This window comes from Carcharodon carcharias, chromosome 4 (assembly GCF_017639515.1).
Source record: "Carcharodon carcharias isolate sCarCar2 chromosome 4, sCarCar2.pri, whole genome shotgun sequence".
NCBI classification, from domain to species: domain Eukaryota; kingdom Metazoa; phylum Chordata; class Chondrichthyes; order Lamniformes; family Lamnidae; genus Carcharodon; species Carcharodon carcharias.
Genome location: NC_054470.1, coordinates 529107 through 545432, shown reverse-complemented (window position 1 = coordinate 545432; position 16326 = coordinate 529107). Strand labels below are relative to the sequence as shown.

Below are 16326 nucleotides of genomic sequence, written 5' to 3'. Positions count from 1 at the left end.
GTTGCATGACTTGTGTATTTTTGTTTGACATCATGTTATTAAACTGTTACTCCATATCACACATTCTTGTGCTCTTAGTGCCATTAAGATCGGAGGCCTGCAACTCAATCCCAAAAACTAATTGAGCATGATTGCTCTTTCCAGGAGGTGGCACAAGCCAGGGAGGGTGTCAGGAGGGGTTCATGAGGTCTGAGTAATTATGTGACTGCAGCTTTTCAAGGATATGGAATGAGGGCTTTGGAAGCCTGCTGGAAGTTCCTTTAAATAAGAGCTTCGCTGGTCTCCCTGGCTCCCAAAAGTTGCTGACCTGTTGGCTCCTCAACATGCCTCTTTGGCTGTGCACGTTCATCCTCGGAGTCTGTATTGGATTTGTCCTCAAACGTTTGTGACTGTACATCCCATTCTACCTCCTCCATCTGATATCCCCAAGAAAGCGCCAGACACAACAACGAGCAACACATGATCCGGTGCATATTGAAGAGATCCCACAGACGAGTCCAGACAACGGAACAATTTGAGCAGCCTGATCATCCTCTCGATTATGGCCCTTGCGAAGGCATGGTTTCTGGTGTACCTCTCTTGGGGTTCAAGGATGTCTTATAGGTGTCATCAGCCATCTTTTTAGAGGGTATCCTTTATTCCCCCCATCAAACGTGCAGTGGGACTGAAGAGGCTTTGGACATGGGAGTGCCAGAGAATAAGAATGATGGCAACTTGCAGGATACCTTGCGCAAACTTGGAGGATCTGCTGATGCACACTAGCTGGGCGTTGAGCAACTGGAAGCCTTTACGAATCACAAAATGCCCCTGGGCTCTCCAACCAGTGCTTTGACCGCCACGTGGCTGCAATCAATGGCACCCTGAATCTTTGGGAAGCCTGCAGCAGCTAAAATTCCTCTTGCATGCTCTGCCTGGCTATCCTCATCTGTTTTGAAATGTAAAGGTATTCACTCGCCTGAAGAGTGCACCCATGACATGCTTTATGCAGTTGTGTGTTGCGGATTGTGACAAAGCTGAGATCCCCTAGAGGGCCCTGAAGCCTAAAAGTTGAGGGTGATTGTCACTTTCAATGCCACAGGCATAGAGTGCTCCCAACACAGTTGGATGCAATCTCAGGCCCAATCATTTTGGAGATGGAGGTCAACATCTCCCTTAAGAGGCAGATCCTTCTTCTGCACTACACAATGTCATGTCCAGATAATTGGATCTCTCTATGCTCCACCAGCAGGGTAATGGAGTCTCTGCTGATCCCCTTCTCCCTTGCAAGCTTCGCTGGCCTTCAACATTCTTCTGGGTGTGCTGCTTGCTGTTTTGGGTGGACACGCTGATGATGCCTCTGGTCAGCTGGCCTCTTCTCCCTTCTCCTCCTTATCCGAGGAAGAGTCTCCGCCTGACATAACAACACCCAGTTTTAAAATATTGGATTGCTGAGGTGCAGACTTAATGATATAATGGCCAGACTGTAAATGGCTAAGGGCAGAAGCTTCTTTGCCTCAGAAAAAAATGAGCAATATGGCTCACTGAGCAATCCAGAAAGTCCAGACTTACACAAGAAATGTTTACTCCTACCTTCACACACTTTGTTCCATCCTTGGTTTTAAATCCCATCCTGGATTTAGAAAGTCCTAATTCTGAGATGCTGTCCAGCCCATGTTCCAACTATTAAAACACAAGCGCTGCTTAAAATTGCAGTGCATTGCCTTTTTAATTGGGTGAATTTCCCCTTTAATTGATGTAAGGTGGGCTCCCAACATTCGGCCACATTTGGCCAACAAAATATCTCGATGCGGCATGATGAAGTTGGGAACCCCTCCTGATGTCATCATGCTTTATTTCACAGCATGTCGGGACTACTGTGCGCCGGAATTTAAGGTTATACAAGTTAGAGTTACACTGTTTTGCCAAGCAAATTACATCATGCGACATTGCATTAATGGCTAATGTATCGCCCGCTAGCCGATCATGAGTCCCTTTCAGGTGTGGCAGCATGCATCGATAAAGGAACTAACGTCTTGCTACAAAATAATTTAATTACACGTTTTGACATTCATTGGCAGTATTGTACAGAATATTAACGCCAGACATTTTTTAAAAACTGATTAAGAGTTTGAATTTAATTTGAAAAGAACTAGCATAATTAGAGGGTTGAAATGATTACAAAGACGAGAAAAATCAAAGGAGAAAATCGAGAATTTCAAAATAGTGTCATAGAAGTCTACAGTACAGAAAAAAGCCCTTCGGCCTATCGAGTTTGCACCGGTCAAACAAATACCTAACCATTCTAATCCCATTTTCCATAGCCTTGTATGCCATGACATCTCAAGTACACATCCAAATGCTTCTTAAATATTATGAAGGTTTCTGCATCTACCACCCTTTCAGGCAGTGAGTTTCAGATTCCCACCATCTCTGGGTGAAAAAAATTCTTCCTCACATCTGCTATAAGCCTCCTGCCCCTTACCTTAAATCTATGTCCCCTGGTTACTGATCCCTCCACCAAGGGGAAAAGTTCCTTCCTGTCTATCCTATCTATGCCCCTCATAATTTTATACACCTCAATCATGTCCCCCCTCAACCTCCTCTGCTCCAGGGAAAATAACCCCAGTCTATCCAATCTCTCCCCATAACTAAAACTCTCCAGCCTAGGCAACGTCCGGGTAAATCTCCTCTGCACTCTCTCCAGTGCAATCACATACTTCCTATAATGCGGATTCCAGAACTGCATGCAATTCTCCAGCTGTGGCCTAACCAGTGTTTTATACAGTTCCAGCATAACCTCCCTGCACTTATATTCTATGCCTTGGCTAACAAAGGCAAGTATCCCATATGCCTTCTTAACCGCCTTATCTACCTGTCCCGCTACCTTAAGGGACTGGTGGACATGCACACCAAGGTCCCTATGATCCTCGGTACTTCCCAGGGTCCTACCACTCATCGTGTATTCCCGTGCCTTGTTCGTCCTGCCCAAGTGCACCTCACACTTATCTGGGTTAAATTTCATTTGCCACTGATCAGCCCATTTATATCCTCCTGTAATCTAAGGCTATCCTCCTCACTATTTACCACCCCACCAATTTTCATCTGCGAACTTACTAATCAACCCTCCTACATTCAAGTCTAAATCATTTATATATATCACAAACAGCAGTGACCCAACACTGATCCCTGTGGAACCCCACTGGACACAGGCATCCAGTCACAAAAACATCCCTTGACCACGACCCTCTGCCTCCTGTCACTCAGCCAATTCTGGATCCAATTTGTCAAATTGCCTTGGATCCCATGGGCTCTTACCTTCATTATCAGTCTCCCATGCGGGACCTTATCAAAAGCCTTGCTGAAGCCCAAGTAGACTACGTCAAATGCATTGTCCTCATCTACACACCTGGTCACCTCTTCGAAAAATTCAATCAGATTGGTCAGACATGACCTCCCCTTAACAAAACCATGCTGACTGTCCTTGATTAATCCCTGCCTCTCCAAGTGTAGATTAATTCTGTCCCTCCGAATTGCTGCCAATAGTTTCCCCACCTCTGAGGTTAGACTGACTGGCCTGTAGTTCCCTGGTTTATCCTGTCCTCCTTTCTTGAATAACGGTACCACATTGGCTGTCCTCCAGTCCTCTCGCACCTTTCCTGTGGCCAGAGAGGTATTGAAAATTATTGCCAGCGCGCCTGTTATCTCCTCCCTTGCCTCACTCAACAGCCTGGGATACATTTCATCCAGGCCTGGAGATTTATCAACTTCTAAGCCTGCCAGGCCACTTAGAACCTACTCCCTTTCTTTGCTAATTTCTTTAATTATATCACAGTCCTTCTGCCTGATTTCCCTACCCACGTCGTCCCTCTCACTTGTGAACACTGACACAAAGTATTAATTTAGAACCCTACCTACGTCTTCTGGCTCCACACACAAATTACCACTATGGTCCTTAATGGGCCCTACTCTACCTAATTATCCTCTTACTCTTAATGTACTTGTAAAATAACTTTGGATTTTCCTTTATTTTACCTGCCAATGTTTTTTCATGCTCCCTTTTTGCTCTCCTAATTTCCTTTTCAGGTTCCCCTCTACACATTCTATACTCCTCTAGGGCTTCTGCTGTTTTGAGCCCTCGGTATCTGCCATAAGCCTCCCTTTTTCTCCTTCTCCAATCCTTTATATCCCTCGACATCCAGGGTTCCCTGGATTTGTTGGTCCCACCCTTTGTCTTTACTGGAATATGTTGGCCCTGTACTCTCCCTATTTCCTCCTCAAATGAGTCCCACTGCTCTGACGCAGATTTACCTAAAAGTAGCTGCTCCCAGTCCACTCTGGCCAAATCATATCTGATCTTATTAAAATCTGCCTTCCCCCAATTTAGAACTCTGATTTCTGTCCTTTTCCATAACAACCTTGAATCTAATGGAGTTATGATCACTTTCTGCAAACTGCTCCCCCACTGATACCTCTACCACTTGCCTGGCTTCATTCCCTAAAATTGAGTCCAGGACCGCCACCTTTCTTGTAGGACCTTCTACATACTGGCTTAAAAAGCTGGATGCATTTTAAGAATTCTGCTCCCTCTAAACCTATCACACTATGACTAACCCAGTTAATGTTGGGGAAGTTGAAATCGCCCTTTTTTTTTACACTTCTCTGAAATTCGCTTACATATCTGCTCTTCTATTTCTCTCTGACTGTTTGGGGGCCTATTGTACACTCCCAGCAATGTGATTGCTTCTTTTTTGTTTTTCAGTTCTACCCATATAGCTTCATTTGAGGAGCCTTCTAAGATGTCATCCCTCCTTACTGCTGTAATTGATTCCTTGATCAATATTGTGATACCCCCTCCTCTTTTACCTCCTTCCCTGTCTTGCCTGAAGACCTTATATCCAGGAATATTGAGCTGCCAACCCTGCTGATCTCTCAACCATGTCTCTGTGACATCAATGACATCATACTTCCATATGAAATGAATGGACTGATTAATTCATATTCATCCCGAATTTGGCTGGCAATGGGAAATGTGCCAACAAAGACAAAAAAAAATCAATCTTGAGAGGCATTTTACTGAGAAAGCACACTACCTTTGCTGAAAGTATGTGTCTTGTTCTTCATTTTTATTGGCATTTGAGTAACAGCATTGCAGCTCTCAAGAAAGTGTTTTTCCTGTTTCTTGTTATTTAGCTTGCTGACCCCTTGTCTAGGGATTGACGGGAGGTTAGTGGGGAAAAGAAAGAAATGAAAGATGGCATGACTAGGTGAAAAGCAGGGAAGGAGAGTGACCAAGAATTCTTAGGTCTAGAGTAGCAACAATCATGCAAACATCAATAAACAGAGGGAATTCCAATTTCACAAAGATGATTTGAAAAACTTGGACTTTTCAATCAGTACAGAGGAAATTACAGGTGATTTGATGTGCATTTGAAATTATGATGGGATGAGACAGAGAACAAAGCAGTTTCCAGTGCTCAAAGGTCTAGGATGAGAGAACGGAGCAGGAGAAACTTTTTTCCTTTTTAAACATAGAGCTGTGAGTCAGTGATTGAGGTAGAGATCATGCCCATATTTAAGAATGGGCACATGAAATTAAGACTACTGTCAGGTTGAACAGTTTATTTCAACATTGTCATTTCCATGTAATTCTATGTATGAAATGTAGACAGCAGTTGCAAAGCACTATGAACTTTTGAGATGAGGGTGGCTCTTCAGTCAGGGCCTCCAAGTCCTTGGATAGACATGAATGAGGCTAACTCAATCATGGACTTTGGTCTGCAAAGATGGAGACTAAAGCAGGATGCTGCTTCTGTAGGGCAAATCACGTCTGAGGAATCCACACCAGCTGTGCCAGTAGAGGAACAGATTCTGGCTACAAATGATCAGTGAGAAAAAGGGCCTCACAGAATCAGAAAGATCCTTAAATTCCTCAGAGTCAACCAACTATCCATTAGCTTTTTTAGATACCGCCTGTATAGTAAGAGGAAGGTTTGTAGGTGTGCCTGCCACTGCCACTTTTTCCCAGTCTGCTCATAATGAGCTGAAACCCTCTTAGATGTTGATGCACAAAATGGCAATGAACTCCACTACCCTGCATCCTGGGAGAGGCCATGCAGATCATCCATGTGAATGCTTGTCCACTTGTCCGTTAGCATCTATTATGTCATTGCTTTGGGGACTCAGGAATTTCCAGGCCAACTGGTGATTCGACAACGATAAAAACAAAAAACTGCGGATGCTGGAAATCCAAAACACAACTAATGTGGTGATTCGACAGTGCCATCAGGGATGACAATTGCAACTATTTATGATGTATGAACTTCGTAAAAGCCATCTGGATGATAGATACACGCTTAGTTAGCATCTATAGGCTCTGTAATTCCCAACAGAAGTCAAACAAAAAAATATTTTTATCCTTCGCTTTTGTAGCATGATTTTATATCAACAACAATTATAAATCATTGAAGTCTGTACTAAATATGACCTTCCCATTTCATGTCATTTCTGCTTATAGAAGTATTTGAGCAATCATATCAAGGTGATGTAAAAAACCATTCTAAGCAGCAGGAATGCAAAACTTCAGTTTAAAAATTTAATAACTCAACATTTCCCACCTGTCTCTGTGTAGCAAAATGCTAGCTGGTGATGCATCTAGTGTTGTTGTATAAATCAATTCCTTTGATTTAAACTTCCAAAACTTGATCATTTTATCGCCACCAGCTGTAATTGTAAGCTGATTCAGTCCATCAACAGCAACTCCTCGGATCTGGCCTTCATGAGCTTAGGAATTAAGTGGATAGTCTGTAATTAGGACATTGACCAGAGCTATAGTACGTTTTCAATTAATTAAGTTGAAATAATTCCCCTGCCCAAATCTAGCAAGTTATAAGATGATGCCCAGTGCAGCATGAGGGACTGCTGTATTGCTGAATGCATCGTCCTCCAGGTGAGAATTTAAACCAAGGCCTCATTAGCCTAATCTATTTCATAGAAACATAGAAAATAGAAGGAGTAGGACATTTGGCCCTTTGAGCCTGCTCCACCATTCAATATGATCACGGCTGAATATGGGTTCTCTGAATATTCTGCCCAGAATTCCTCCCTCAGTCAACATCATCAGAAACACTTCGATTATCACATTTTGATGAAGGAAGATTGGTTGGGTGGGTGAGTTGGGGGGGGAGTGTGTGATAGATGGCCACAAAAGAACTGCTGTGTTTGCCAATATAACAAGTCACTGCACCTCAAGTAACTTATTGAACCACTTCCAGACACTGCAATAAGGTGCAATGTAAGTCCAAGTTTAATCTCACCTAGGACTCTCAGAATGGCTCACTAAATTAATGCTTCATGTGCCGTTGTGTTAAGGCACACACATCAATACGAGCCCTGGTTTTATCCAGTAGCCTTCAATTAGCTTGTCTTTTTCTAGCGCAGAAGAGGGAGCGGGGTGGGGGGGCCAGGATTTGCGCTTTAGATCATTATTCAGTAACCCCTCCTGCTGGAAATGCATGCAGAAGAGTATAGGTAGGAGAAAGATCAGGTTTTATGATGCTGCTGAAAAATTGAATAGTCCACCAATCTGGGTTCACACAAAAATATTCACTTGGACAAGAGCAATATCAGTGCTCATGGTCAGTGCTCAGGAGTATCAACTTCCATAAGAGGAAGGTGGAAAAAAGGGACATAAATTACTGAAGACCAAACTTGATTAATGATTTCAGATGATGATATCATCCAAGAATGTGACCTATTAAAGACAATTACGCTTTAGATCATTGGGTTAGAAAGCAGCTTTGCACCTATTGTCTATTGTTATTTTATAAAATGTATACTTTACTGAAAATTATAAATTTGCTTTCTTTTCATTATGGGTACAACTCGAGTATGCCATGCCATCTAATGCACAGAACTTTATTAACCTTTTTTTACACCTAACATGTCATTAAAAAAAGGAAAACTCAGTAATGATAAAAATACAGCATCAGGGCAGTACCATAAGAGATAGTTGGGACCTGGTTGTTTCTTATCTAGACATAGAAACAAATTTTAAGCTTGTTAAATGTGCATAGAACGCTAAAATAGGCAGCATACTCGGCACAGAGGATTCAGCTAATTGTGATCAGAAGATTTAGGTGAGTTATCATCTTTCTGGATACAAAGAGGCACTAAACCAACAGAATATAATTCCCTACTTCCCAAGTTGAAAAGAATAGCTTTTGAAATGCTTTAATCCTGAAATAAAAACAAAACCCACTGCGATTCAAGGATGGCAAGTACTCAGGGTCACAAATTTCTGCCATAGGTCTTCATGTGATTCAAGAGGCTCATTTTTGACCAACAGATCTTTGAGCACATGGGGCAGGATGTTACATGAAGTTGTGGGAACCTGACTGTACGATCTGTTTCCTTTTATTTCCTTCCCTGCCGCCGCTCTGCCTCACATTTGGATTTGAAGCATGATTCAGCTTGATGGACAAATTGTCACCATTTTGAACGATTGGTAGCCAACTCCTCCCAGTCATTAATGTCAATTCTGCCACGCTTCACGAAGAGCTTCAGAGTGTCTTTCTAGTGTTTTCTTTGCCTTCCCCTGGAATGCTGGCCATTTGAAAGTAAGTTGAGAAAACAGGGGAGTCACTTTTTGGTTACTTGGACACACCCGGTCCAATCCATCATGGTCGATTTTGTAGGAGTTTTGCCTGAATGCTTATGGAGCTGTCTTCAAGAAGGACACATGCATTTGTTCAACAGTCCTCCCAATGAATCAGGAGGATACCACAGAGGCATTGCTGATGGAATTCTCTAGCGCTCTTAAGTGTCACCTATGCACAGTCCCGGTCTCTCTACAGTACAGCATTATTGCTCTATACACTAGGACTTTTGCTGACTAGCAGAGGTCTTTGTTGTCAAACACTCACTGCCGTAGTTTGTAGAAGGCTGAGCTGGAGCAGCTGATCCAGTGCTGGATCTCTTCGTTAACGGTGGCCTTTTGAGAGAGGTGGTTACCAAGGTATGGGAAGAGCTCAACATATTCCAGAATATGATGGTCAGTTTAGTTATGATGGTCAGTTTAGTTATGGGAAGGATGAGACTGAGGTTAAGAATTTTCGATCTAGGCGGCATTTATCTCATCAGTTGATAAATTGAATAGCCACTATCAGGTAGATTGTAAATAGTAACAGCTTTCCTTGACACCGGTCCAAATTTTGAAGGGGATTGTTTCAGATCTCCCACTCAAGGCAGTTGCAGGCATATCATCATGAAGCAGATGCAGGATAGCGAAGAAGTTTCTTCATCCAAATCCCTGCAGCATAATCCACAAAGCCTGGTGATTTACTGAGTCAAATGCTTTGGTCAGGTCAACAAAATCAATGAAGAATTCCTGGTGGTGTTCTTGAGAATTTTCTTGGATTTGTCTGGCAACAAAGGCTGGTTTGATGAAAACAATACTGAAACACTTGACCTCCTGGAACAAAATCGAGCTGCCTTCATTGCTTGGCAGAGCAACCCAAGGTCACAAGTCAAGAAAGTAGCATTCCAGCAGTTAACATTCGCAGCCAAAGACAAATCAGAAAATAAAGGATAAGTGGTGGGAAGAGAAAGCCCAAAAGATCCAATAATATGCTCACTGTCATGACATGCAAAGTTTTTTTGAAGCCATCAAGGCCTAGGTCAAATGGACAAAATCCCCTTCGCTCACAGGATGGTGCCTCTCTTAAGGATGACAACGCAATTTGTCAATGTTGGAATGAACATTTTCAACTCCTCACCCGTGAATCTACAGTGGCAGCTGATACTCTCTAGGCTATCCCCCAGTACCCTGTGGTAGAATCCATGGGTGAACCACTGACAGCTGCACAAGCAATCAAACGGATGAAAAACACCAAAGCCTGCAGCCCTGATGGTATTCCAGCTGAAGCCTTCAAGGCTGGTGGGCTTTTGCTCACATCAAGGCTCCAAGCACTCAGCCTATGGATTTGGGAGGAAAAATAACTCCCCCCACCCCCCCAATGACTTCAGGAATGCGACAATTGTACGTACCTTCAAGAAGGGAGATAGATCATGCTGTGGAAACTATCAAGGGATTTCACTCCTGTCCATAGCAGGGAAAATTCTGACACGCATTCTCCTGAATCGCCTACTTCTGGTGGCTGAGGAAATCCTCCCAGAAACAGTGTGTGGCTTTCGACCTTCCAGAGGAATGTCCATAACTAACCCATTATTTAACCTCCCGTATCTTCCCATTTTTTTTCCTAAACGCCAGCATTTAGAATCTGTAGTTATAATTTCTATAGAGCTTTTTCAAGTTGTGACTTTTGCAAAAATTGTTTCTTGGAGTCTCATTCCATGAGCACTGATGTGTGAACCCAGCTTTGACTTCTGTCAAAAATACTTGGCCTTTGGAAGCAAATATTGAAAAAGAAATGAAGATAAATTCATCAAAATATAAAATTTTCAGTTCTGCAGTGCACACTATGCAACTGAGTGCTAAGGACAGTTATAACTAAATTATGCAAAACTAATGAGCCATTGATGAAATGGGCACACACTGAAATAAAATCTGAAAAAGTGTTATTTGCTAACTACATGACAAACAATTTGGTTTTAAATCTGACATTCTCCACACAAGAATTTTCAGACCTTAGCCAAGCTGCATAGAGCAGGCAAAGACTCAATAATTCTAGACTAGGCAAGGTGGCCCTCAAGTACTCAATAGTAACTACACGATCGTGAAGATGTAAATGTGGCATGGTAACAAAGTCATATAAATTAATGGCCCTGGGGTTGATTCTGAGCCTGTGCTGTTTAGCCGATCTCTAATAAGGCAGCAATTGGGATGCTAAGACTAGCTTTAAATTTTTTCTCGTTTTAAATTAGTCACCAATGATCACTCTTTGGGAGAAGAATGGACGAGAACAGAATCATGATTGACTGTGTCGTCCTCTGCAGTCAAACTGCCTGTTGACCCTCATCGTTTAAGATCAACCAAGCTACGATTTGAACAAGGTTTAGGAGGGCTTCCATCCCTGTGGAACAGGATCAGAGCCTTCAGGGAAAGAGGGAGAAAATTGGAAGGAAAAAAACTGTCCCCTCTTAAGTAAAACTAATGTGTTGTATGTGTCACAAGGAACTGAGTTTTTAGAAACAAATCTTCGCTTTAAATGGAAAGGAGACCATTGTTTAGTTCACATTTTATTTATATGTTAAAAATGTCTCAGATTTACAGACCATAAATAAATCTCGCAACTGAATTATAAAATCATACCATGACTACACAATTTGAACTGTATCCTTCTCATTATTTTTATATTATGCTATCATAAATAGGCTACAATCATTTTCTAATCACAAATAGATACAAAGATACAATTAAATAGAGAAATATGCCTTTTAATATTGGTAGTGCTTTCTAAGGAAGTTTTTTTTTAATATAATTCAATCCCTAAAACAGCTTGTGTCAAAAATTATTAGTCGGTTGCAAATATTTGCATTATGCTGTCACATCAGTGAGCAGGCCACAATTTTGGTGATCTTCAACACTTATGTTCCCACGCTTAGAAAACAAAGGTACATTGTGCAACACTTAGCATGATAATCCTCCTCAAGTTCTATACTCTATTGCTCTGCATCCAATATATCTGCACAAAAGACTATTAAAGCAAGCAAATGATTCTGGACATTATCATAACCTTGTACTTACCCTTTTCTTTACCATACTGCCCTCTGTGGATGCCTGATTGCAGATTATATACGTCCACATGGCCTGATGAAAGGCCAACAATAACAAAATTTCCGCAAGATGTTATATCCACAGCCTAAGAGTACAACAAAGTTATTTCATAAGTGCTTGACAATTTTTTTAATGCATCAACTCAACAGCAACATAGACTGCATAAGCAAATAAGCAAATTTTAAAAATTAACACAGGATAGAAAGACTTTCATCATTAACTTCCTAGGTCTAAAGGTTAAGCAGGTTTCTGTCATTCAGCATGGCACTTAGACAATGATGACTTCAGGGAATAAGGACAGAGGGAATTGTAGTAAGAAAGAATAAAATTAAAGGCCCTTTATCTTAATACGTGAAACATCATGATATGATAAATGAACTAGCAGTACAAAAGGATAAATGGTTTGGATCTAATTGCCAATACAGAAACATTCTAGAAGCTGTTGCGTGTTCTTCTTTTGCTGCAAAGCTCAAAGTGCAACTTGCTATTATGTTAGCTAACTAAAATTAGTAACTCATTGTCAAATTAAATAAATACAGTTAGACAGACAAGGCTGGATTGGTGGTGTGCTGTGACCGCAACATATTGGAATATACGGAATACATTGCAGTCCTGGATGACTATATCTGTGGTAAGTGGCTACAGCCTGAGTTACTTTAGCTCAGGGTTGCTGAGTTTGTGTCTGAGTTGCAAACAGGGAGGAGGAGAGTTACTCGGATACTTTGTTCCAGGAGACAGTCACACCCCTTAGGTTAAGTAGAACTTTACAGTTGATCATTGGTCAGGGACAGGAGGGTGCGATTGAGAGTCTGGCAGATCCAGCATGTAGTAATGGAGGAACCTCAGCCTTTGACTAACAGGTACAGAGCACTAACTACCTGTGTGGATAAGAACAAGGACTGCAGGGTGGATGAGCAAACTGTTCATAGCACTATGGTTCAGGATATCATTCAAGCGGAGGGAGCAAAAAGGAATGTGGTAGTGATAAGATCCAGTATAGTTGGGTTCAGGCAGATACACACTGTTCTCTGCAACCATGACTCGGAGCTCTGAAAGCTGCGTTGCCTGCCCGGTACCAAGATTAAGGACATCTTCTCATGGCTGGAAACGAACTTGGAGTGGGAAGAGATGGAAGTGGTCCATGTTGGAACTGAAGACATAGGCAGAACTAAAATGATCTTCTGAGTGTGTTTGAGGAGTTAGGGTCCAAATTAAAGTACAGAACCTCAAAGGTATTAATCTCTGGGGTTGTTACCTGAGCCACATGCCAGTTGGTATAGGGACAAGTGATTTGAGAATCAAACATGTGGTTCAGAGGAATGTTGAGGGAAGAAAGGGTTTTAATTCATGGAACACTGGTACCAGTACTCAGGAATGATTGGGATGGACTCCACTTAAACCATCAGTGCCTTGACGGATCATATAACTAGGTCTGTGGATAGGGCTCCAGTGAAGGAAGGTTTAGAAATCTAAAGAGAAAAGTCGAGATAGTGGACTGGTGTAGGGATGTGGGCAAAGACAAGCAGAATGGGACAGGAAGGGACAGAGAGTTTAACAATAATAATGCATCAGGGAATAAGTGCACGGAAGAAATAGTAAGAAAAAATAAAATTAAACGCTTTTTATCTTAATATGCAAAATATCCAGAAAATGATAGGTGAACTAGCAGCACAAATACGGATGAATGGTTTAGGTCTAATTGCCATTACAAAGACACAGTTACCAGGTGACCAAGATAAGGAAATAAATATTCCAGGTACAAAACGACAGCCAGAATGTAGCCCTGATTTCAAAGGATGACATAAGAACATTAGTGACAAAGGATTTTGGCTCAGAAGGAAGCAGACTCAATACAGCTGGAGATTAGGAAATCAAGGGTCTGAAAATGCTGCTGGGAGTAGTTTATAGGCCCCCTAACTGTAATTATATAGTTGGATAAAGCACTAAACAAGAAGTTATAGGCGCTTGTAACAATGGCAACGTAAGAATTTTGGGAGACTTTAATTCTCATGTAGACTGAACAAGTCAAATTGGCAAAGGTGGTCTGGAAGATGAGTTTGTAGAATGTTTTCGTTTGTTTCTTGGAGCAATACATCCTGGAACCAACTAGGGATGTAGCAATTTTAAATCTAGTGTCGTTCAAGAAGGCAGGGTTAATTAGTAACCTCATAGTAAATGATTCGTGAGAAATAACAGTTATAATACAACTGAATTCCATACTAAGTTTAAAAGTGACATACCCCAATCCCGAACAAGAATCTTAAACTTAAACAGTGCCAAGTACATAGCAACGAGGAGAAAAATGGCCAAGGTTGATTGGATAAAAGATTAAATTGGCATTAAATAACAACAGGAAACATTTAAAGAAATAATTCAAAATGTTCAATAAAAGTACATTCCATGAAAGGTAGAAAATCAGCAAGAAAGACCCATCCATGCTCACTCAGGAAGTTAAGGATGGTATTAGATTAAAAGAAGAGGCTTATAACGTTGTCATGAATAATAGTTAAGTCTGAGGATTGAGATTATTCTAGAAACCAGCAATGAGCCACCAAAAAGCCGATAAAGGGGGAAAAATATAAACTAGCCAGGAATATAAAACAGACTGCAAGACCTTTCACATGCATATCAAAAGGATGGAAGTAGCTAAAGTAAACATTGGTCCCTTAGAGACAGGGACAAGAGAATTTATCATGGGGAATAAGGAAATGACAGAGATAATGAATAAATATTTTGAATCTGTCATCACATAGAAGACACAAGTTACATACCAGAAATAGAGGGTAAGCAAGGGGCAAGAGTGAGGAAATTCAGATAATTAAGATTAGCAGGCAAAAATTATTGGAGAAACTCAAGGGACTTAAACCAGGCAAATCCCCAGGGCCTGATGGCTTACATCCTGGTGTTCTAAAAGAGTTAGCTGCAGAGATGGTGGATGCGCTAATTAAGATTTTCCAAAATTCCCTCGATTCTATTATGGTCCCAGCAGATCGGAAGTAAGCGAGTGTAATGTCACTATTCAAGAAAAATAGAAAGGAAATAGCAGGAATAGATCATTCAGCCATTTGAGCCTGTTCTGCTATTCAATGTGATCATGGCTGATCCTCTATCTCAATGCCATGCGACTGCTCTCTCCCCATACCTGTTGAATCCTTTAGAGTCTAGAAATCTATATCCTTCTTCTTAAATATATTCAGTGACTTGGCCTCAACAGCCCTCTGTGGTAGATAATTCCAGAGGTTCACTACCCTCTGAGTGAAGAAGTTTCTCCTCATGTCAGTCCTAAATAGCCTACCCAGTATCCTGAGATTATGACCTCCCTCCTTGTTCTAGAGCACCCAGCCAGAGGAACCATCATCCCTGCATCCAATCTGTCCAGTTGTGTCAGAATTTTATACGTTTCAATGAGATCCCCCCTCATTCTTCTGAAGTCCAGTGAATACAGGCCTAGTCGACCCAATCTCTCCTCATACAACAATCAGGAATCAGTCAGGTAAGTGCTCGCTGCACTCCCTCCATGAAAAGTATATCCTTTCTTAAGTAAGGAGACCAAAACTGCACACAATACTCCAGGTGTGGTCTCACCAAGGCCCTGTATAGCTGCCATAAGATATCCTTGCTCCTGTACTCAAGTCCTCTTGCAATGAAGGCCAACATACCATTTGCCTTCTTAACTGCTTGCTGCATCTGCATGCTTGCTTTCAGTGATTAGTGTACAAGGACACCCAGGTCCCTTTGTACATCAACATATCCCAATCTATCACCATTTAAATAATACTCTGACATTCTGTTTCTCCTACCAAAGTGGATAACTTCACACTCATCCACGTTATACTACAACTGCCATTTATTTTCCCACTCACTCAACATGTCTAAATCACCTTGATGCCTCTAAACATCCTCCTCACCACTCACATTCCTAGTTTTGTGTTGTCAGCAAACTTGGAAATATTACATTTGCTTCCCTCATCCAAATCATTTATACTGTGAATAGCTGGAGACCAAGCACTGATCCCTGCGGTACCCCACTAGTCACAGCCTGCCATTCCGAAAAAGACCCATTTATTCCTACTCTGTTTCCTGTTTGCTAACCAATTCTCAATCCATGCCAATATATTACCTCCAATCTCACGTGCTTTAATTTTACACACTAACCTCATACGTGGGACTTTACCAAAAGCTTTCAGAAAATCCAAATACACCACATCAACTTTTTCTCCCTTATCTATTCTGCTAGTTACGTCCTCAAAAAATTCAGTATGTTTGTAAAAATGATTTACTTTTCATAAACCCAGGTTGACTTTGTCTAATACCATTGGTATTTTCTAAGTGTTCTACTATCACAACCTTTATAATAGACTCTAGCATTTTCCCTACTACTGATGTTAGGCTAACTGGTCTGTAATTTCCTGTTTTTTCCCTTCCCTCCTTTTTTTTTAAAATAGTGGGGTTACATTTGCCAATCTCCAATCTGCCAGGACTGTTCCACAAACTACAGAATTTTGGAAGATGATAACCAAAGCATCAACGATTTCCATGACCACCTCCTTTAGTACCCTGGGATGTAGATTATCATGCCCTGGGGATTTATCAGCTTTCGGTCCCACTAATTT

General features: G+C 41.4%; 1 protein-coding gene across 2 annotated transcripts in view; it reads right to left on the bottom strand.

Moving 5' to 3' along the window:
• Positions 1–16326, bottom strand: part of wdr36 (WD repeat domain 36) — a 124803-nt gene that overhangs the window by 38847 nt on the left and 69630 nt on the right. For both annotated transcript variants that reach the window (XM_041186807.1, XM_041186806.1), the window contains exons 13-14: positions 11684–11798; positions 6594–6759 (exon numbers count right to left, since the gene is read on the bottom strand). In XM_041186807.1, coding sequence (XP_041042741.1) covers positions 6594–6759; positions 11684–11798 — 281 coding nt within the window. The remainder of the gene's footprint in view (positions 1–6593; positions 6760–11683; positions 11799–16326) is intronic.